Here is a 23,036-nt window from a genome sequence, read left to right on the forward strand (position 1 = left end):
TCCATTCTTTCCGTGTAAAGGTGTGTAAAGTGATGGCAAAGAAGACGACAATTGGACGCTGAATGGTCTGAGAACAAAAAGCGCCTTTATCAAAATACAAGAAAGACAAATAACAAATAAGCAAACAACAAGCAACAAATAAGCAAAAATCAAAATGTAAAAACAAGAACAGATCAGCCCAGTCTTTGTTTTTCCGTGTCTGTGTGTGTGTGTGTGTCAGTTAGTTTGGTATAAGTCCAATTGAAATAATGAGGTGTCTGAATCCCTGAACATGAACACAAGTTATTTGCACACTATAAAGATTGTGTTTATAAAAAGACATCAGTTAAAAAACAACGACATGTAACAGAGATAAGATGGTTCCAGCTTCAAAAGTCATGTGAGATCATGACGTTTCCTCTATCACACAATACAAAGTGAATATATTTCACATCAATGACCTTAATAGAAGTTGTATTAAGTAATGTTTTGTCTGTTTTTGTCCAAATGTAATGTAATATCTTTGGTCTTCTTTTTTTATTATTATTTTTCTTACATGCTTACATATAGAGCTGAGGCCTTTGTGACCTCTTCCATGGCTTATTATTGCACCAGCTCAAATTCAAGAAAATAGCTTAAGAAACAGATGACGAAGAAAAAACAGGAAAACGTGTTATTATGAAATATCGTAGTTATGTGATATTTAAATAATAAAAAAAACATAGTATGTAGAGTTGGCTGACGATGTGCAAAATATTGACTGTGCGTCTCTGTGTGTGACAGATGAAGAGAAACAGGATGAAGATAAACACTGATGATAACTCTTATCTTTTGACCTCAGTCATATGATTGCGATGTTCAACCTATAATATAACAAATGACAATTTAACAGTCTAAAAACATCATTATGGCATCGGTGTTGATTATTTAATACTTGAATCAACTTCTGTGTACTTGATGGCTTTACATCTGGTGCTAAAGACGAAATCTAACTTGTATACATGGTCACTGCTCCAAAGCTCCTGGTGTGTTTCATGTAGCATCTGTTTCCTGCTTATATTCTCTACATCTTCTCTCTCTCTGCTCCATTCAGGGAGTGAATGTCTCCATATATGATTATCAGAAACATGCAGTCCTTTTTTCAGATACACCAGCTTCATCTTTTTATCCCTCATATCAACATCAAAAGTCCGTTGCAGCTGTACATGAAGGACTGAACACGCTGATGGAGAATCTTTTCCTTTACAACTATTACGGACACTCACATTGTCTTTCATTACAGGTAATGACATTTTTATACATCTTGCGTAGAAAAAAAAGCTTTATAGTCTCAATGAAAAACAAATTATAAGTATTTATTTTACAAAATCCATGTATTGCATCACTCATTAGATACAGCACACACATTATTTGAAACTATCGTCCTGTGCTTCAGCAGACGGGGTCACCCAATGTAAAGCTTTTTGTTTTGTTGTTGATTATGTTGGACGGTTGAAACCTCAGTTAATGGATCATGTGATTCTTGGTCAGCTTGCATCGGCATCAATGTCCTACTGTCCAACACACGTCTTTGGGTGAGTGAATTTTTAAACGTTTTTTGCTACAAACGCTATGTGCGTTTTTGAAGATACGAATAATTCTGCATAAATGCTCACTGTGGATTATGGCAGTAATGACTGTAACATCACATCTCTGTGTATTGGTAAATGCTCTCAGTTACACACTCATGCACACATACATACACACCTGAGGTTTTCTGTGAAGTAAACTGCTGTTACGGGTTATGTCCATTCTTTGCACACTCTTACAAAATTAAAATATTATGGCTTACGTTGCTGTACGAAGGGCATGCACATGTACAGCATGGTCAAAAATGTCAATTTTTAATAATCACTACTCCTTGGTGTAGGAAGATTGTTTTTGTTGGAGCCGTTATGTCAGAGCATTTCTGAGAAAATACTGTATAGACAGGTGAGACGTGGCCCCGACAGAATCAACCTGAGATTGTGTGATGACATTAAATCTACCCTGCAGATTCTTTAGTCTTTTAAAAATGATTGTGTGTTTTTGTCGAGAGGTGGTGCTGCATTGTTTTGCATTATATGTTTTAGTCTTATTTGCATCACAAGCACCAGATCTGAGCACCTCTTATCCTCTAGTTTTACCCATCAGAGATTTTCATACCACGTGCTGGTTGAGTTTGAGTCCTGCTCTCTCTTTGCTATTGCTCTCTTTACTATCTTTGCTATTGCTTTTCACCGTGTCCAATCATGCAGAAATGCATAAAATTAAAGAAGAAAAATCACATATGTCCTGTCAAACGTGAGCAGGACTGAGTGAAAAAAATATACCAAAATAAGCAACACAGAGACAGAACAGAAATGTGTACATGCTTAGAAAAACCATACAATAAAAAAATAAGTCGCATATCTCTGAATCGTAATAAAAGGAATTCTGAGAAGACGTTTGCGGCAAATGGACACCACATAGAGTTCTGTTGTTGCAATGTACTGTTATCATCAATTATATATAAAGCATAGCCCTTATAGATAGCGGAGGAGTGCATTCTCTTCTGTCCACCACCTCTCGTTCCTCTTTGGGTGGACGAAACACTTTTGAAATATCTTTTAGACAGTCTCATTTTGGCACAGTGATTTTTCATGGCGTTCTCCTCAGCCCACTGACATTTAGTGCTTTCGTTTCTCCCACTCGTTGCTTCCTATGTTGAATTTAACACATTTTCCTTTCAGTCAACATGTACAGTATATGTAAATATGTGCTGTATGCAACACCGTAGTTGTATAAGAGCCTAATTCTGTGAGGTTTCTGGGAGGAGATATTGCTGGGCGAGGGCTCAGTGATCTGAAGGCGGAAGCAGCATCATCGTGTCTCTCTCACTGTGTTTTCCCAGTCACGCCTTTCTTTTGCACGCCCGCTGCCGCCTCCCCCGACGGCTCCCCGTCACTGTCCGCCCTTCGCTCTTTCTCCTCGTCCCAGTAGTCGTCCTCTTCCTCCTCCTCTTCCTCCTCAACGGTCGACTCGTCCGTGGCCTTCTCCTCTTGTTTGATGGCTTGAACGGCAGGGGGAGCGGCCGCGGCGCTGTCCCCTGAGTCGCTGCTGTCCTCGAAGAGCTCGGGGTTCTCCAGCATCTCCCTGATCAATGGAGGCATGGGGCCCGGGATCTCCGTCTTCAGTGTGATGGCTCTTTCTGCACCTACAGACAAACACACACACAAATATTTATTTAATGGGTAGTGTATAAAAAAGGACAGGAGAAAGCCTCTCACTAGGGCTGGGTATCGTTTAAAAAATTACGATGCCAGTACCCTTAAAATGATACCGATACCAATAGAGTACTTCATTCGATACTAATCAAGGGAATGGAAGCTGTGTGTGTGTCCCACTGGTTAGCTTATCGCCGCTGCACTGCACAGCGCTCACGTTAATGACCTACGGTGGCGGGACCGCGATGTCGCGGAAGCGTAATGCCCACCCTCCGGTTCCCCTCCAGGTTAAAACTGTTAGCTCTTGGTATGTTGTGTGATGCAGTGGCTTGGAGCCCGAGACAAATATCCCTGAGAAATATCTTAACTTGCAGTACTTTACAGTTCCTCAGTACTGAGGACACATGTTGGTAGGTTTGTTACCCAGCCCTACTTCTAATCTGTGGTATTGGTACGTAAAACCTCAGCTGACCTTTAGTGCTGATTCCTCGGAGGTCTGTGACTTTCATCAGCATGCGGGGAAACATATGAGGCTTGTTTGGGCGTCTGCGGCGGGTGTAGATCTTCAGAGCCTCGAGCAACGGCTCCTGCAGCTTGTCTACCTTCTGTGGCTCCTCCAGATCCATACGGTCTGAAACAAAGACAGAAAGAGACAAATGGTTGTCAATGGCCAGTGGTTCTCAACCTATCTTCCCTGAAGCCCCCGTCCCCCGTCCCCCTTCTTGAATCTAAGAAAAGCTGAGGCTCACCCATATTTTATGACGTCATCATCACCCAAAGTTTACAAATCCTCGAACAAAATCCTCAATTTGAATACGGTGATTCACTGTATTAAGGTCTTTTTTTATTAAATCAACTTTCTAATAGGTTACTTGCTAATTATCACCTAATTACCAGTAAAATTAAGTCTTACCAATAGTTTTATATACAGACTTTTTGTATAAATTGTACAATAAGTGTTTTATTACGAATTAAGATTTTGACAACCTCAGAGCAGACAAATCCTGGCGTACCCCCCCCCAAGGATGGACCGGACCACAGGTTGGGAACCACTGCTGTATGCTAATGATAGCACTCTAGTCGGCACATCCTTACCGCCGCAGATGAGGCAGATGGCACTGAGTAGGCCCGTCTCTGTGTCGTCCATCTCCAAAGGCAGCAGCTGACCAGCAAAGGCAAACACCAGGTCTGTGAGTGGACCGAAGCCAGCGTTATGCATTTGGGTCCTGTTGAGAGTCAGACCATCTGAGAAGGTCATTGTGTCCTGTTCTGGGGTGTAGCGAGTGCATATCCTGAGCATCTAAGAAATGAAGAAAGTGGACAGTTAGGAAAATGAGGATGGCATTCAGTCCAAAAACATTCATGGCAGCTGTTCAGAATCATCGACAAGTTAAGCAGCGTGACAAATGAGGAAGCGTTAGGGAGGTGGAAGGGGTGGAGGGGAGTTGGTTAAAAAGGAGAAGTAATAGGAGCATGTGGTTGGTACCAGGATGTCCAGACATGCAGATTTGAGGAGGGTGATCTGGTCAGCGATGGTGAGCGTAGTGAAGCCTGGTAGCCGCTTGGCAAACTCCACAATCTTTATAATGCACTTAGTGGACAGCTCACTGAACTTATCCCACAGGCCCAAGTCCAGCTGTACTCTGTGGTCAGCACTTGAGTTCTGAGAGAGAGAAAGAGGGACACTTTTGTCTGTGTGGCTGTGCAGAGTCCATACAGTGTTTGTCCTTCTTGGCAAAGCGGTGAGCTAATGCTTGAGTGGAGTGCGAGTGTTTAGGGGTGGATGTGATTATGCATTGAAAAACAACTCACTGTGTGGTATTTTCCTAGTTGGCACAGAGATGGAAAGGTCTCTTGGTGAGCTTTGCTGACTTTGTTAACCAGCTCCTCCAGTTCTCCACTCAGCTCATAGTTCTCCGGCAGCACCACCTCCTCCTTTACATCCTTCTTCTTTTTGTTCCTGTCGTTACGCACCGCTACAGGGAAACACAGGTAAAAGGTGACATACTTAAAAAGCCCTTTCTCCCCGCCTTTAGTTATTCTTGATAGTTATAATAAAGTATTATCTTGTTACGAACTGATTGATATCTTCTTCTCACCCTCTTTGGACATGCCGACCTCAAAGCACTTCTGAAGCCGACAGTACTGGCAGCGGTTGCGGGTCACTTTGTTGATCTGGCAGTTCTTGTCTCGGTGGCAGGTATACACCATGTTCTTTTGGATACTGCGCCGAAAGAAACCCTGAAACCGATAAAAGAAAATGTCTTATAAACGGCTTCATGACAGGAAACAATGCTCTCAATGAGAGCTCAGAAACGTTTTTTTTAGCCATGATAGCGCCATGACTCTAAGGATGGTAATGTCAGTCTGTTGTAACGTCCCACTGCTTCAGTCCAGACTGAGATATCTCAATAAATATTGGACGAATTGCCATGATTATTTTTTTATACAGATATTCAGGGTTCCCAGACAATGTATCCTAATCATTTGGTGATCCTCTGATCTTTCATCTGGTGCCATCATGAGGTCAAAATGTCAAATAACATTGTCATTATCCTCATCTGTCGGCAAACTAAGTGTTTTGAGCTAATTAGCAAATGTTATCATGCTGAACAAAGATTGGGAACATGCTGTGCGTTCAATCACTCATACTACCATACTATTTAGTACGCCAGAAAAAGATTTAGTATGTCCCAATACATAGTATGTCAAATGCAGTATGCCGAAAAATACCAAGGTGTCCTACTACATCCGGTCGCATTTTGCAGTATGCAAGCCAGCATGCTTTTCTGGCTATTCTGACCCACAATCCTCTGCACAGCGGATATATGAGCAAGAGGGTCAAAGTTCAAGGCGCAATGTTGAAGTAGTCTGTCCCAATTTTGTGCATACTGCATCCCTCAGTACGTACTTTGTAACGGCAGCAGCTACTAAAAGTAAAAAGAAAGTATGTGATTTGGAATGGTTAGCATTATATCAGCATGTTAGCATGTAGCTCAAAGCCCTGCTGTGCCTAAGTTCAGCCTCACAGAGCCACTAACATGGCTGTAGACATTTTATTAAATGCTTATAAAATAAAGTGCAATATGCTCGAGGGTGATGCAGTTCAAAAATTAGTAACCTACTAACACAAGATTGTCTGGCTGCTATCTCACATAGAACTGTCTTCTTTCACTGCTTCTTTCCTAACTGTGAACATCCATTTATCTATCTCTGTATATAAACTACAAGCACACAAATCCTCTATTGAATGTTCTCCAAAAGTATATTTTATCATTTTATTTTAAGCTCTAAATCTCCACTTAAACAGCAGCTTTATTCAATTCAGATGCAGATGTTCACTGCACAGTGCAGTGTTCTGCTCTGTTACATTAATAATGTGCAGTGTTAGTGAGGATACTCTAGAGGGCAGCTTAACAGCAGCAAACATCACAGCTCTGCAGTGCTGACATCTGTCAGGCTGTAGTTGAACATCAGCTGTTCACTTCTTCATACATGTCCTGTAAACTCTTCACACGTCTCTGGCTTCGTTTTACCTTGCAGCCCTCACAGGAGCTCACTCCGTAGTGATAACCAGACGACTTGTCCTGGCACACGAAGCACGGCTTGTAGACGCGAGGCGGAGGAGGAGGGGAAGGAGAGCTGGGCACCATCTCCTCTGAGCTGGTGCTCTGCGTCTCCACCGCTGCAGAAAGAGAAAAAAAAAAAAAAGAAACTCTTATTATATCAGAACATCTTGTTTACATAAGATCTTAAAGTCTTTGAAACTATGATGAAAGCTAATACAGCAACTGATTAAGAGAGAATAGTCAACAAACAACCCCCTAACCCCATGCAGGCCACCCCTTGGAGCCAGAAGGCAAGCTCAAAGGCAGACATTTTTAAGAGAAAAGGAGGGGGCCGCTGATTGACAGGGACTTAAAAGAGACACAATTAGCTGATGGCCAGATGGCCCTGCTGATAAAATGCTGATTGGCAGCTGAGATTTGATTGGCTTCTCCATTTACTGGTGAGTGGGGGAGCAGCATACCTCTGTTGACTTTTTGACTGACATCTGAATTTTTGCATCTGTGTCCGTGTGTGTGTTTGTGTGTGAGCGCGCACGCACATGCAGAAGCTCACATTTTTATTTGAGAGGCTGTCCAACCAGACCGGCCTATATACCTCCAGCCCCATGTGAACAAACAGAGGCGGGATGTTTATGAGACTCGGCTGTCTCCCTCTGTTCCTTCTCGCTGTCTCGCTAAAGAAACTGTATAACGCCATTTGCTGACCACAAGTCATTCAACTGCTGCTAATGAAAACGTTCAAAACAAACAATGTAAAGCAGGACGCAGAGACGAGTACGCCCAGCTGATTCAAAATGTGGTTCCTTACACATAAAAAGAACGAAACAGGCCTGGTAACACATTTGAAGGTGATGACTAAAGAACAACCAGATTCCTTCGAACATGCCTTTCAACTTTCACCTTCAGTCACCCCAACTTCACCTCCCTCTGCCCATTCCCACCCCCACTCCCTTGTTTCCTGGCCCTAAATTCCTCAGTGCAGGCTGGACAGGGTTTAATAGTTGCCCGGGCTCATAAGCGGTCCTATAAAGGTTGTGTCTGGGATGGGAAGGAGGCCCCCGGCCAGGCTGACGGCCTCTTTATTGGGATCCAGTCACCTTGGGCAGCTATTCACATCAACAGTTCCATCCTTGGATCCCTTCCTAGTAAAAATAAAGAATCTGGGGTCAAAAACCCCAAAGTCACAGCCCCTCCTGTCACCTTCAATGGATAGCACAGGACTGAACCAAATGTGGCCCCAACCCCATCGCAGCAACCCCAACCTGAACCCATAGCCCGTCATTAACAAGAGTGGTAAGGTTTCAAAAAACAGAGAGGCAAAGGCACAAAGGAATAATCTAATAAAAACAAAGAGGGGAAAATGAAAAGAGAAAGAAAAGGAGAGAAGGAGGTGAGTCCGAGGACAGAAACTTCCCAGTGGCCGAGAGGTTAAATAAAATCCTGATCCTTTAACTTTGACCTTGACTGTAGAAGGCCATTACTAACTACATGAGCAGCAGCTTTAAAGTTCAAATATGTCTTCAAATATGACATTCAATTCATCATGACTGACTTCATCGTAACGTGTTTCTGAGCAGCTCTTACAGCTGTTGTGCTGCAGCTATTCATCAAACAATAAATAACTATTATCTGATATAAACATGTTTTAAGAAAGTGAGAAATAAAACCTTTTTTTAATTGGATAATTATATATTTTATATTGAACTGGTATTGATACAGCGGTATGTAAGTGTGTATATCACTGAGGAGACTGTTTCACAATCTGAAACAGAAATACAGAACACGCCTTTGGCCATTAACTTTTTATGGCACGTGTGCATACATTTGAACACATTTCTGTTGTTTCAAAGTCCCAGACTGGGATTAAACTATATTAATGTCATTTTTAACTTGACTAAAATATTCTTCTTTACACATTATAATAAAAAAAAAACATTGGCGTATTGCAGCAACGTGACATTAAATACTTCCTTCTCCCACATTCAAATTATAAGTGGTGGAGCAAGTATTCAGATCTTTTACTTCAGTAAAAGATCTGAATACTTATATAAGTAGCAATACCACAGTGTACAAATACAAGTCCTGCATTCAAAATGTTACTTAAGGTTAAAGTACAAAAGGTTTATAATCAAAATATACTTAAAGTACCAAAAAGTAAAAGTACTCATTATGCAGAATGCCCCATTTCAGAATAATATACACTGTATTATAATTAGTGATCCATTAATGTGTTCATCACTTTAATGTTGAAGCTGGTAAAATTACTTTATATACTTCATATCATAATATAGTTATAATTCATTAGAGGATATACTGTATATTAAGTATTAATATCTAAATCTGTAAAGTAACTAAAGCTAATAAATAAGCAGTAAAAAGTACAATATTTGCCTCTGACATGTAGTGAAGTACAAAGTAGCATAAAATGTACAAGTACCTCAAAACTGTAATTAAGTACAGTGCTTGAGTAAATGTACTTACTTTCCACTACTGCGAATTATAGCAAACCACTGTCAGTCTGGCTGTGCAGCCTGTGTTCAGTTGGCTGTAATGTTATTAAAATGTCTTTATTTTGCTTTATACTACATGTGTTTTCCCAGTTGGTGCATTTCACAATATTGCTATTAAACAATTAGAGATGTGTGCACTGCATGACAGAAAGGGTTAATACTTGAGTTTTGATATGAGATAAAAGCAGTTTGGTAATCAGAGCTGAAACATTTCACCAATTAGCTGATCAACAAAAAAGTAAAGCAACAATGACTTAAACAATGACTCGTTTAAATTAAATATATTTTCTTCAAGCGAATGTGAAGAATGTTTCCGAGTTCCAGCTTTTTTTGTGACCAGTTTTTGATCAAATTTTCAGGACATACTTTACATATCAAGTGATCATGTCCACATAGACAATTATCTTTCAACAAAAAGAAAGAAAAAAAACCCACCCTGAAATAAGCAACAACAGGCCAACAGAACATACAATGATGCATTATGATAAAAGAGATCATTCTAGGATTTGTTTTCGTTTCATCTGCTATGGGATTCAGCGCTTCCACTTTCTCACTGCTGAGGATTTGCTGCTTTTCTTTGTCTTCTGTGATAATTAATTGAATATATTAGAGTTTTGAACTGCTAGTCAGACTAGATTAACATTGTGAAGACAACACATTAGGCTTCAGGAAAATGTGACAGGCATTTTTCACTATTTTCTGACATTTTATAAACCAAATGGTGTTTTGATTAATTGTAACTGGCAGATTAACCCATTTGTACCCAAAGACTATATTTAGTATGATAAGGAAAAGTCTTGAAATTTAGTACGGACATACTTTGGGCAAATATCTAACAGTGCAACTTTGACATTTTAGATCACGTGAAAAAATACACTTTAATCAATAGTCAAAGTCAGGATTTTTGATAAATTAGGAAAAACGCTAACATTGTGTTTATTAAATATTTTCCATATGAAATATTTTTTACATCGCACACGTGTGCATATCTTTGATATTCAACTTGTTATGAGTTCATAGATACCAAATACTTGATTGTGCTCCTTGTAGTTTCTGAGATATCATACTATATCTAGTATGCACTTGTGACTTCCTGAAGATTTGTTTTATACTCTTTTGGCCCAGATTTCTACAGTACATCTGAAACAGTTTAGCAGGTTTCAGGAAATGTCCAGGATTTCTGTTTTTGTAAGTGAGCTTGTGCAAATGTGCGTGCCTTTGTGCACCGTTGTTTATGCATATCTTTGATATGATGAATCTTTGATTCAACTTGTAAGAGTTCATCGATACCAAAAACTTGATTGTGCTCCTTGTAGTTTCTGAGATATCATACTATATCTAGTATTTGGGCATACGGGACTACAGTGTTTTCCTAAAATATAAAGGCGTCTATTGCAAAAACAGTAGTCCCATGTGCCCAAATACTAGATATAGTATGATAGGAAAAACTCACTTTTCAGCCGTTTAAAAAAATGTCTTCACATTTGTGCCAGAGATCACTTCCACCAAAAGAAATAAATTCAGTTGTTGGACACAAATGGGTTAATCTATATAGAAAATAATTGTAAGTTGCAGCCCTGATGGTAACGTTCATATTGGAACTGATGGTTTATGTTGTCAGACAGAGAACCAAATTATCATTTCTGTCTATTTCATATTACTTTTCTTGAAAATGCTGTAAATACATGCAGTGCTCTCCAACAATGAATGAGTTGAATTATTCAGAGTATGCAGGAGAAAGTATCACGTTTCACACAAGTTTATGAGTAAACAAAGCGCTGCTTGTTAGGCAGGAGGTAAATACTAGTATGTATTCAGTTTGGGGGGGCATTAGAGCCCAGGTGTGGGAGGTGGAGCTGAATGAGTGGCACTGTAACCTGATCACTGTTTTCTGTTTATATAGTAACACTGACAATGTAAAAGTGGCCCTGAGAGAACAAGTGGAAAAATAGCTCCCATTGAAACGGAGACGCTGCATCTGGCGCCAGGAGAGAGGTAGTGACTGACACTGTCTGAGGGCGGTGAGAGCGGGTGAGGAGGGACGTGACTCCCAGGAAACATGACGGAGGGAGACAGGGTGAGAGACTCTGGGCTGAAGGCGGCGAGAGAGAGGGAGGAAGAGGTGGAGGAGGAGGAGGGAGGGGGACTTTACCTGGCGTGGAGAAAGAAGCAGAGGAGCCAAAAACTGTCAAGCAGCTGTCATCACCCTGAACTGAGCTCAGCCTCAGAGCCTTGGCTTGAAAAAATTCCTTAACCTACAACTCACCCCTCAGCGTGTCACAACATCAATCAGCACGCCTCTATTGGACGCAGAACAGACAAGACGACTCGCGTGAGTCAGCCTCATCAGCTAGCTGGATAAACCTCCTATCGAGAGCTTCACATGCAAACCCAAACTATGAACATAAACTGTCATTGGACGAAGATATAGTGGAAAAACTAGAGTGTTCCTTGACATTACTGCACTCGATCTACTCGTGTTTCTGGGTCTTTCCCACCTTCCTCCTCTCCACTCAGTGTTTGTTGTCAGATCAACACATCCCTGTTTAGACAACAGAAGCCCCTCTGAAAGCAGACACCTTCCTTATCAGCTCTGATGACTGATAGTCTTGGAGCACAGGAATGACAATTTCAGTCCTGAGTAGTTTACAAACCTGCATTAGGAAAATACAAGAATTAACATAAAATGATGTAACATTGACTCAGGAACAGCCGCAGCTCTAAACGCATGCTGTGTCCCACATTCATACTAATTGTATACAGTTTGCTATATTTTTTATAGTATAATGTTTATGCAGTTTGTAGACTAGAAATTATCATAGTTACTTGCAGGGTAGGTTGTAACCTGAAACCTTCTTTTTTTCTGACCACCTGGACATTAAAAAGCTGCTTTGCTTTGGCCTTTGTTCACTCTGTGACTTCTCTGGCACACTCTGTGTCAAAAACACCAGATTAAACTATAGGGCCGTCAATCGATTAAAATATCTAATCGCAATTAATCGCATGATTGTCCATGATTAATCATAAAACACATTTTTTTATCTGTGCAAAATGTACCTTAAAGGGAGATTTGTCAAGTATTTAATACTCTTATCAACATGGGAGTAGATACATATGCTTGTTTTATGCAAATTAATGTATATATTTATTACTGGAAATCATTTAACAACATAAAGCAATGACAAATATTGTCCAGAAACCCTCACAGGTACTGCATTTAGCATAAAGAATATGCTCAAATCATAACATGGCAAACTGCAGCCCAACAGGCAACAACAGCTGTCAGTGTGTCAGTGTGCTGACTTGACTATGACTTGCCCCAAACTGCATGTGATTATCATAAAGTGGGCATGTCTGTAAAGGGGAGACTCGTGGGTACCCATAGAACCCATTTACATTCACATATCTGGAGGTCAGAGGACAAGCGAGTTTTTCCTCGCTAAAATTTAGCACATTATTTAACCTCCTTCCCGACAAGCTAGTATGACGTGGTTGGTTCCAATGAATTCCTTAGGTTTTTCTAGTTTCATATGAATATGAGTATCTGAGCTCACTGCAAGCTCCGAAAGATCGATTGCGTTAATACATTAAAGAAATTAGTGGCGTTAAAATGAATGTGCGCCAACGTGTTAACTTTGACAGCCCTAGATTAAACTACAGTAATAATCACACTAATGTGAAAACACACATTTGCGGTTCCAAATGTGTCATTTCAAATCTTGACAATTGATGTAAATCTAGTTATTTTAAGTAAGATAACCTGGTTCAGGTTCAAATCCGTGTTGCTGCAGCGGCACTCTTTTCTGTTTTTCACAATGTACCAGTACTGACTAAAAGTCTGTGTAAAAGCAACGTGCTTGATGCAAAATACACTTTCAGTCCTGAGTAGTTTACTAACCCTGCGTTAAGAAAATAAAAAAAATGAATATAAAAATAGGGAACATGGACTCAGGAACAGATGCAGCTCTAAACACATGTTGTGTCCCAAATTAATTGCATATAGTTTACTATATACTATAAATCTTATAGTACTGTTTCTGCAGTTAGTAGGGGTGGGGGAAAAATAGATACAGCATAGTATTGCGATATATTGCATGGCAATATTGTATCAGACGTACACAGACGTCAAGTATTGATCTTTTATTATATCAATTATTAACCTTTTAACATTCAGACGGCAGGCCCGGCCGCTATTCTGCCTGTTGCAGTTGAAAAAGGGAAATAAATCGCAAATCGTGACTGAAGTATCGTGATGATATCATATCGTGATGATATCATATCGTCGGGCCTCTGTTGATTCCCACCCCTAGTAGTTAGTATACTAGATACCAACATAGTTAACCATTTCATACTAACAGGAAATGATATAATACTTGTGACATCAGTAACTGATCCATCATTCTGTATTAACAAGTGCAGTGATTGACACCACGTGTCATCAAGCTGCAGTTGTTTAATATCTGCAGCATGCAAACTTATGAACCCAGTGAGCATGTGGTTTGTTTTACACTGATACTGAAGGTGTTTCTTTCATTCCTCTTGGAGTGGCTGTGTGGTCGACACAGTGTGACATATGGCCTGTAGGGCCTGCAGCCTGGCTCAAGCTGCCAACATCGTACATCTCATTGAACTAGACTTTGGCCTGGAGGCTCTTTGGAGCCTCGCACCGGAGAGGAGTGCGGGATAATGGTAGGGACTGTTGTATTATTACAAAGCTATTTCACTTGTTTTTTATTTTTGAGCCAAACCAGACATTTGAGAAATACTTTCATGACTCGGATAATTGTAAAAAAAAGTATTCAAAAGTCAGCAAAATAGCAATTTGGACTCATATTTCTTTCACCCAGAGTCCTCAAAAGATTAATCTGGATGACAAATTCACTTTTTACATAACCTCTCGCCTGACAAAATGTTCAGCAGCGTACTGTGGAATGTGCGTGCACATGTGAATATGTGTGTGTGGGCTGCTGCATGAGGCCACGGGTCAGTTGGACTGAGTGTGAGGGTTTTCAGTGTGACAACACTCAGAGAAACAGTGTGAGGAGAGAGGAGGAGGAAAACAGTGCACTCAATGTCACTCATATTACATAGCAATGACACATAAAAAGCCAAAGCTAATGCAACTTGTAGATTACGTGACATGGGCTCTACACTTTTCATTGTAAAAATGCATGAGTCATGCTTAGAATGACCGTTGTAATTCATGAGCAGATACAGAACAGTGGGGGAGAGCCACAAGCTCAAATATGCTGAGCGAGTAATTACCACGACAGCAGGGAGGAGATGGGGGAGATCTGAGTGACAATCCCTTTCATCAGCTGTTCTAAGTTCAATACCAGCGTCCCCTCCCCACTCCCCCCCACTAATAACCCTCTTCCCCCCTCTGTCCTCTCCTGCCTTCCTGCCCTGGCAGGAGGAGGAGTCCTTCCTGTCATTGGCGGCGCCTTTTAAAGGAAAGGCTGTGAAAACCAGGCTACTGTCCAGGAGATGGCTCCATAAAAACAGCAGCAGCAAACACTTAAAAAGGAGGCAAACACACAAACAACGGTGCACAAAGGCACGCGCATTTGCACAAGCTCACTTACAAAAACAGAAATCCTGGACATTTCCTCAAAGCTGCTAAACTCTTTCAGATGTGCTGTAGAAATTTGGGCCAAATAAAACAAATCTTCAGGAAGTCACAAGTCACACTCACGTGAGCTGGACAATGTGTACTTCAATGCAATGTTTAGAACAAAACCTGGAAAACAACATTCATGTAATATTGTTTTTCTTCCATGGTCACAGAGTTACGCTTTGTCTGCAGAGTGTGGGGTTGGGGGTGCGTTTACGGGACAGGTTGTTAAATCTGGGTTTGTCCCTCCCATTCATCATCATACATACAATACACCCGCTCTTTTTATAACACCCCATAAACCCAGCTCTCTATTTTTGCCCTTTTTGGATATTAGTCTCCAACCTCAATACAATACAACGCTAGCTTCTCAAATGCATCTTCTGCTACAAATCAGGCGACGTGGATTTGAAATTAGAGCTGCAACGATTAATCAATAAGTCTTTTTGTTAATCGCCAACTCATTTGATAATCAATCAATCGGTTTGAGTAATATTCTAAGAAAAAAAAAAGTAAAAATTCTCTGATTCCAGCTTCTTAAATGTGAATATTTTCTGGTTTCTTTACTCCTCTATGACAGCAAACTGAATATCTTTGAGTTGTGGACAAAGCAAAACATTTGAAGACGTCATCTTGGACTTTGGGAAACACTGATCGACATTTTTCACCTGTCTGACATTTTATAGACCAAACAACTAATCGATTAATTGAGAAAATAATCAACAGATTAACCGACAATGAAAATAATCGTTCGTTGCAGCCCTATTTGAAAATGTTTAAAAGCATTTAGGTTGGAGCTCCTTGGTAGCCGAGAGGTTACAGCACATGCCACATAACCCCATCGTCCAGCGTTCAATTCCATGTGTTACAGCTCTCTTTCACCCCATTTCCAGTCTACATCTACACTATCATCTATCAATTAATAGGCGAAAATGCCCCCCACGAGTCATATTTCTACATTTTTTGTTAGTGAAAAGTTCAACGGTATATTTAGCTAACACTGGTAGCATGTCTTTTAACAAATAGTTCACAAAATGTTGAATTTTTCACTTAGAAAAAAATCTGTTTATTCATATTCATTCCACACACACACACTGTCCGTAATCTGCCGCAAAAGCAATTTTTTTTCAACGTACTCGAGGCAAATTATAGACAGAAAAAAAACGTAAGGAGTTTCACAAACACATCGGAGACCACGGAGGTTCCCATAGGAATGAATGAACTTCTGGTTGATTTGCATATGTACACAGAGCTATGCGAAAAAGAGGCATTAATGTGTAATAACGTTGCAGTTCTGCATTTGTACCTGGTTTCACTTTGACTTTACAAGCTTTTATGTTGAAAGGGACAGTTTTAAAAACATGTTTTGTCAGCTGAACCACATTTCTAGTAGACAAAGTATAAGATGGACTAATAATTCAAAGTCATCACAGGCCAAAGTTAATGTGGTGTGGAGGAGACACGGCTGGAAGCTGGGACGCTTCCATCAGAGACGAGTTGCAACACGACTCACTGAACCTCACAATATGTTGTTTCCACCAATCAGCAGCCTGGAAATGTCTCCTGTTGCCTTCATAAGAGTACCGTAATTGCAAAAATATGCTATTCTGAATGTTGTTTTAATGAGGCATGGGTTTAGATCAGATCTTCTCATCAACGATCCATAACCTACAGCATCTGTCATGTGTGCATTCCCAACAGTTGAGTGTGTAGGCGTTCAGAGTCAAAGGTAAATGTTGTAACACGCAAACTGTAACCTGATTACTGTGAATAACCAGATTAGAGTAATAATTTGATTAAAGTGTTTGCATGACTCAGCAACTAAATAAACTGACATGACATGATTTGTTTGATAATGTTGTTTATGACCAGAGAGACGGATGTGTGGCAGGAAACATCTTATCGATGCCATAAAAAAACAAAGAAAGAAAGGAAATAGTGAGACTGTGTGTTTATTTCTGTGTTGATGAATTCATGCAGTACTTTGGTGCAAACTCTTTTACTCACAGGGTAGGTTGTAACCGGAAACCTTTTTTCTGACCACCTAGCCATTGAAAATCTGCTTTGCTTTGGCCTTTGTTCACTCTGTGACTTCTCTGGCACACTCTCAGTGTCAAAAACACCAGATTAAATCACACTAATGTGGAAACACACTTTAAATTTGTAATTTAAAATCTTTCAATTAAATCTGTTAATGTAATTATTTTGAAGTAAGATAACCTGGTTTGGTTTTTAATCCGTGTTGCTGCAGCGGCACTCTTTTCTGTTTTTTAAAAATGACCAGTATTGACTTAAAGTCTGCGTAAAAGCAATATGCTTGATGCAAAATACATTTTCAGAAACTGGTAACTACATTTCAAAGGTTTACTGTGAAAAATGAAAAGTAAAAGGTTTAAGATCCATTGTTGTTGTCTTGTTTTACAGCTACCAATAATCTCTGCTTCGCTTGAACGAATCACACACTGACTGAACTTGAATTTCCAGGTTCATCGAGGTTGTTTAGGCTTCAGAGTAATTTCTTTCTCACCGGTGTTGAGAAAGTGACAGTGTTAGGGAACAAAAGCCCACAGGCATCAAGAGTACAAGAGTATAAGCCAGTATTTCATGACCCAGTGACACAGATTACCTAATTTTAGTGATTCTAGTGCAGGTACAGCCAAAATAATCATCTGAGCCCCTTCCAAGAAATACAACATGCAGACACCCCCTAAAACTACTGTTTTATCTCATAAATCAGGCACATATCTGCGGTCTTTATCAGCTTCTGGCAGCAACAGCATCCCCATTGTGTGACAGTTAGCCGCTCTCCTCCTATGTGATGATATGATGGTCGAGGAGCATTGTTAAACTGGCTTTGAAGAACCCGTTTAAAGAGAAGAGGGTGCCAGAGAAATGGAGATTATCACTGAATGAGAAGGAGAGTGTTTCCCCCTCAAGGCCTGAACCACCATGATACAAAGAGTTACGGGGGGTGGGTTTAATCCCAAATCCAGCTTCATCCCTCCGCTCTTCTTTCAACCCTCGTCTCTTTTAACTGCCCGTGCCCCTACACACCGCCTAATCTCTTAATTGACCCTTTGTAATTGTAATTGAATCATTAAAAGCTCTTGGTTACACAACACAAGGCGTGTAAACTGAGCCAAGTGTGAGCGAGGAACGCATACACACACACACCGATACACACTATTGGAAGAGGAAGATCAAGTGTAGAAAGGGGGGGATCTTCAAAAGAGGAGAAAAACAAATGTCACATAGAGGAGAACCCACCACCACCTCCTCCTCCACCTCCTCCACCTCCTCCTCCACTGCACAAGAGGCAGTGACAGAGAGAGCGGACAGACTTTGGCATGTCCCCGTTCCCTTTAATGCCTCCTGACGTTGAAACAAAGGAAGGCAGAGAGGTGCTGAACTGCCTCACATAAAAAAAAAAACACAGGAAAAGATGACCCCTCCTCCCCAACACACACAGGAGAGAAAGCTCGTGTCAAAAAGACACAGAGGCCAAAATGCTCTCAGGAATTTAGAGTCGCAGTGTCCAACAGTGCATGTTCACTGAGAGCAACGCTGGAAAAGCAAACTTTTATTCGCTGTCTAATGACGGTTGGTGACGTACAATATGGACCTTCTTTCTTTCTTTAAATGTTGACAAAGTTATCAATGTCAAAGGGTCAGTGGAAATTAAGGAAAGGTGGTGAAGTAGGTTTTATTTGCTTGAATTCTCACAGAGGCAACTGGCTGAGACTAAAGAGGTTGACCATAATATTGATTATCTTTACTGTCTGACTTAAATAATTCAAAACGTAAAATCTTAGAATAAATGAGTTATATGATCTCGTTTAAAAATAGACCAGCAATTGTAGAACAAAGTGTGCCAGCAAGGCCTACCGTTTGGTGAATAACACTTAATCAGAACATAGAAATGATGCAGCGGTGTCAACGTTATAAGGAGGGCCGCAACTATTATTTTCATTATCGATTAAACTGCCAATTATTTCATCGATTAAGGCATTGATTGGCCATTTGGTCTGTAAAATTAAAAAACAAAAATGCCTGTTGCAATGTTCCAGAGCCCAGGGTGACGTCTTCATACATCTTGTTTTGTTTGAGCAACAGTCCAAAAAATATTAATTTTCAATGATTTATTGATATAAAACATAGAAAAGCAGCAAATCCTCATATTGGAGAAGCTGCAGCCGGAGAATGGAGTTTTGGTTTGAAAAATGACGATTAATCGATTATAAAAATAGCCATTTATTATTCTGTCTAAGGCTGCAACTAACGATTATTTTCATAGTTGATTAATCTGATGATTATTTTCTCAATTAATTGATTAGTTGTTTGGTCTATAAAATGTCAGAAAATTGGGAAAAATCTGTGTTTCCCAAAGCCCAAGATGACGTCCTCAAATGTCGTTTGTCAACAACTCAAAGATATTCAGTTTCCTGTCATAGAGGAGTAAAGAAACCAGAAAATATTCATATTTAAGAAGCTGGATCAAAGACTTTCTACTCTTTAATTACTCAAACCGATCGATAGATTATCAAAATAGACGGTGCTTATTGGATAGTATTACAGCTCTAATTCTGTCGATTGACTAATCAATTAATCAACTAATCATTTCAGCTGTAGTAATAAGCAGTGGGATTTCCAGTCCACCATCCCAGCCTCATGTCTGAGAGAGATTGGTTGATTTATATTCTGTATATGCTGATGTGTCCGATAAAGAAATAAAAGGTATGAATGTCAGAGGTGAGTAACTCCTCTTTGCTACTGTCCATTACTTTCCAGAACATCTTTTCAGTTCATAAAGTCCATGCAGAAACCTGGACCTGCAACCCTTCACAGCTAAAACAAAGAAACTAAACTGATTTTGATATAAAGAAAAGATGATCGATGAACGTTTGTGGACATTTGTCTTTCAGGCTGGCATCTGGCGAAGCTCCTTAGCGAGTTGAAACAGGCCCTGCTGTGGTGTTTGTCATCCTGACGGCTCATCCGTCATCATTAGCGAGCACTGAGGGCCTGACAGTGCTTGATGCCCTGGTATCTAAATAATTACTGAAGATAAATAGACTCAAGGTGCTCAGCGGGGACATCCCGTATAGTGAAGAATGATATTATGAACATAAAAAAATGTGTGAGTAGACTTCAGCAGGTCAGTTTCTATAGATAGATAAAGTCAATGTTTGATTTTCCAACCCACAAAGCCAAGTGTAGTCAAAGAGTCTGAAAGTGGACTCCATGACAATAACAAAAGGTCTGCTTATTATTTTGCCAGATAGCGTGTTTTTTCCTCATTTATCTTTGCAGTATTTGGCTGTGTGACTAACACTGTATCTTAATACCTGATGCAATCTGTGCCTTGTTTACACCGCTCTTTTGAGGAGTTGTCAAAAGAATGTCTCGTGTTAGGAAACAGCTTATCGTGACTCATATTTCATCTTTTAACAACTGACTTGTCATTCTTACAGTCATCCTTTCTTCTGAAGAACATTGCTAAAAATCTATTCTAGTTTTGAGGAACTTCCTCCCTTTGCATAAACGCCATTCATCATCTATCTTTTGTGTAGTCTGTTTTCTAGCTAAATGTGTGTTTATTGGCCAAATCACAGCCATGTGATTTCAAGGCCCATTTGCCTTCAATCTGTCAGTGCTGTTTCTGTTTGGACGTTGTTGTTTTCTGGACACGTCGCCGGGTCAGGTCCCGAATTGTTTAACAGCGCTGTCAATCACGTGAAGTCATTCATAAAGAAAACAAACACGATGATGTATAAATATGCACTCCCCGGCTCACTCACTCACTCTCACAAAGCACACTAAGCACATAAACAAACAAAAAGCAGGGTGAGAATGGGTACACAGAATCGAAAGGAATCTGACTCTTCCTGTGGAGAGAGCTCTATGATAACAAAACCAGGACTCTGATAAGAACACACACACACACACACACACAGCTGGTCTGTTCCAGTCTGATGGACAGGATGGAGTACTCACACTGAATGCTGCTGGTCCCGGCCCAGGCGAAGGGGTCCAGGCCGGAGAAGTAAGGGGTGGCCTTGCCGAGCATGCAGGAGCCTTGTGCAGACACATCAAAGAGGGGCCGCGGGGCCAGCCCCAGAGCCTCCATACAGTCAAACATGCTCCTCTCAAATCACAGCAAACACAACCTTTTGTTCTGCAGCCAAGCTGACAGAAAGTGACTGTAAAAACTGAGAAAGAGCTGAAAGTAACTCAACGCCCTGCTGATCCAGGTGTTCCCTGTCTCTCTCTGTGTGTCTCTCCCTGACTGCCTGTCCTGTCTCTTCCAAACTAAGACTAAAACTTAAATCCCTTCTTTCTCACCTTGTTTCTGCTCTACAACCCAAAACTTCTTCAACCCTCTCTGTTCCCAGATCACTGTCTCTAACTGATCTCAGTTCCCCTCTCGCCGGCTCTCTGGGCCTCTCCACCACAGACACTATACAGCCAACTATCCGCATGCTCTCTCAGCACAGAGAAAGGAGGTGGGGTTGGGGGAAGAAGAAGAGGGAGGGACGCGGTGCCCGAGGGGGTGTGTACCTGCTTCCTGATTGGTCGTGCACCAAAGTTTCTCTCCTTCCCCCTTTTTCTCCTTCAAGTTTTCCAACTCGCCTCTTCATATTTCATATTCTGCAAATGAAAACAAACACTCCTCACCTTCGTCCTCCCTCGACTCTTTCTTCTTTCTTTCATTTTCTGTATTAATCCACTTTTTGTTTTACCACAGCAGGGAACATTGCCTCTCTTCCAAACAATGCAGCTTCCACCACCTTCAGCAAAAAACACTCCCACCTCACAAGAGTCTGTTCGGAGCAAGAACCAAAGGTGCTGAGAGAGGGGCAATTTAGTGAGAGTGTCAATTGCTAATTTTCTCAGCTTTCACTGTAAATGGATGCTCTCCTGTGGTTTCTGTACAGGACAGTGGGATTAAAGTGGCCACAGGAACACAGCACACCTGCTCACACATGCTCAGGTCCTGTGATTTCCCCCAAATTAAAAGCATATTACTGGAGTATTGTGTTGCATTTTTGCTATGATTACCAGTCGCGACAGTGTGGTATTGTTTTCAGCTTGTCTGAGTCCTGAATGTGTGTGTGTGTGTGTGTATGTGTGTGTGTGTGTGTGTGTTCTTAAGTAAGGCTACTTTCTGCGATACATTTCAGACTAAAGACCAGTTAATTTTGGGACAAAAGCCATTTCCCCAATTTGGAAAAAGCTGATTTTTGGGTCAATGTTTAAAGGATTAGGGTTTAGGCAAGTCAACTTTACAGGTGTGTAGTTGAGATCAAAATGAAGGTCGGGTTCAAAGATGGGTGTCGTCTGAGCAAGGGCGCTGGAAGTAGTGGGGTGGGAAGAGGGGAAGGGGTCATTGGCCCCCCACTGCAAGATGGCCTTCAGTTTATATTAGGGCTGTTAATCAATTAAAAATATTTAATTGCGATTAACCGCAAATTAATCACACATTGTTTTATCTGTTTAAAATGCACCTTAAAGGGAAATTTGTCAAGTATTTTAAACTCTTTATCAACATGGGAGTGCATGGGCAAATATGCTTGCTTAGACATAATAAATATGCTCAAATCATAACATGGCAAATTCAAGCCCAACAGGCAACAACAGCTGTCGGTGTGTCAGTGTGCTGACTTGACTATGGCTGTCCACAAACTGCATGTGTCAAGGGATCCCTTTGAAAATGACCATGACAGATGTCCCTTGCCAAAAATTTGCGTAAGTTTGGAGCGTTATTTAGCCTCTTTCGAAACAAGCTAGTATGACACGGTTGGTACCAATGGATTCCTTAGGTTTTTCTAGTTTCACGTGATCTTCACTAGATTTAAAACTGATCTTGCTACAACCTCCGATAGATTGATTGCGTTAATGCGTTAAAGAAATTAGTGGAGTTAAAACAAATTTGCGTCAATGCTTTATTATTACGTTAACTTTGAGAGCCCTAGTTTATATTTATTATTATTCCCATAAGTGTATATAGAAATACAATGAAAACGAACAAAACAATAAACTGAAAAAAGAAACACATCAAATAAAACAAAAAAGACACAATAATGCTTTATTTTACGGTGTCATTATTCCCTGATAATTTCGTGAAAGTTTCCAGAAAAAT

General features: G+C 40.5%; 1 protein-coding gene across 10 annotated transcripts in view; it reads right to left on the reverse strand.

The window, feature by feature from the left end:
* Positions 1-63: 63 nt before the first annotated feature.
* Positions 64-23,036, reverse strand: part of LOC141766120 (retinoic acid receptor gamma-A-like) — a 93,119-nt gene continuing 70,146 nt past the window's right edge. For 6 of the 10 annotated variants that reach the window (XM_074632693.1, XM_074632684.1, XM_074632701.1 and 3 more), the window contains 7 exons: positions 6,740-6,888; positions 5,282-5,444; positions 5,016-5,179; positions 4,690-4,866; positions 4,299-4,503; positions 3,676-3,834; positions 64-3,193 (listed from right to left, as the gene is read on the reverse strand). In XM_074632693.1, coding sequence (XP_074488794.1) covers positions 2,874-3,193; positions 3,676-3,834; positions 4,299-4,503; positions 4,690-4,866; positions 5,016-5,179; positions 5,282-5,444; positions 6,740-6,888 — 1,337 coding nt within the window. In that variant the 3' untranslated portion in view covers positions 64-2,873. Of the gene's footprint in view, positions 3,194-3,675; positions 3,835-4,298; positions 4,504-4,689; positions 4,867-5,015; positions 5,180-5,281; positions 5,445-6,739; positions 6,889-20,890; positions 21,726-23,036 lie in introns of those variants that run through there. The other 4 variants (XM_074632737.1, XM_074632745.1, XM_074632726.1 and 1 more) reach the window with 4 other exon arrangements.

The sequence above is a fragment of the Sebastes fasciatus genome, chromosome 1 (genome assembly GCF_043250625.1).
Source record: "Sebastes fasciatus isolate fSebFas1 chromosome 1, fSebFas1.pri, whole genome shotgun sequence".
Lineage (NCBI taxonomy): Eukaryota > Metazoa > Chordata > Actinopteri > Perciformes > Sebastidae > Sebastes > Sebastes fasciatus.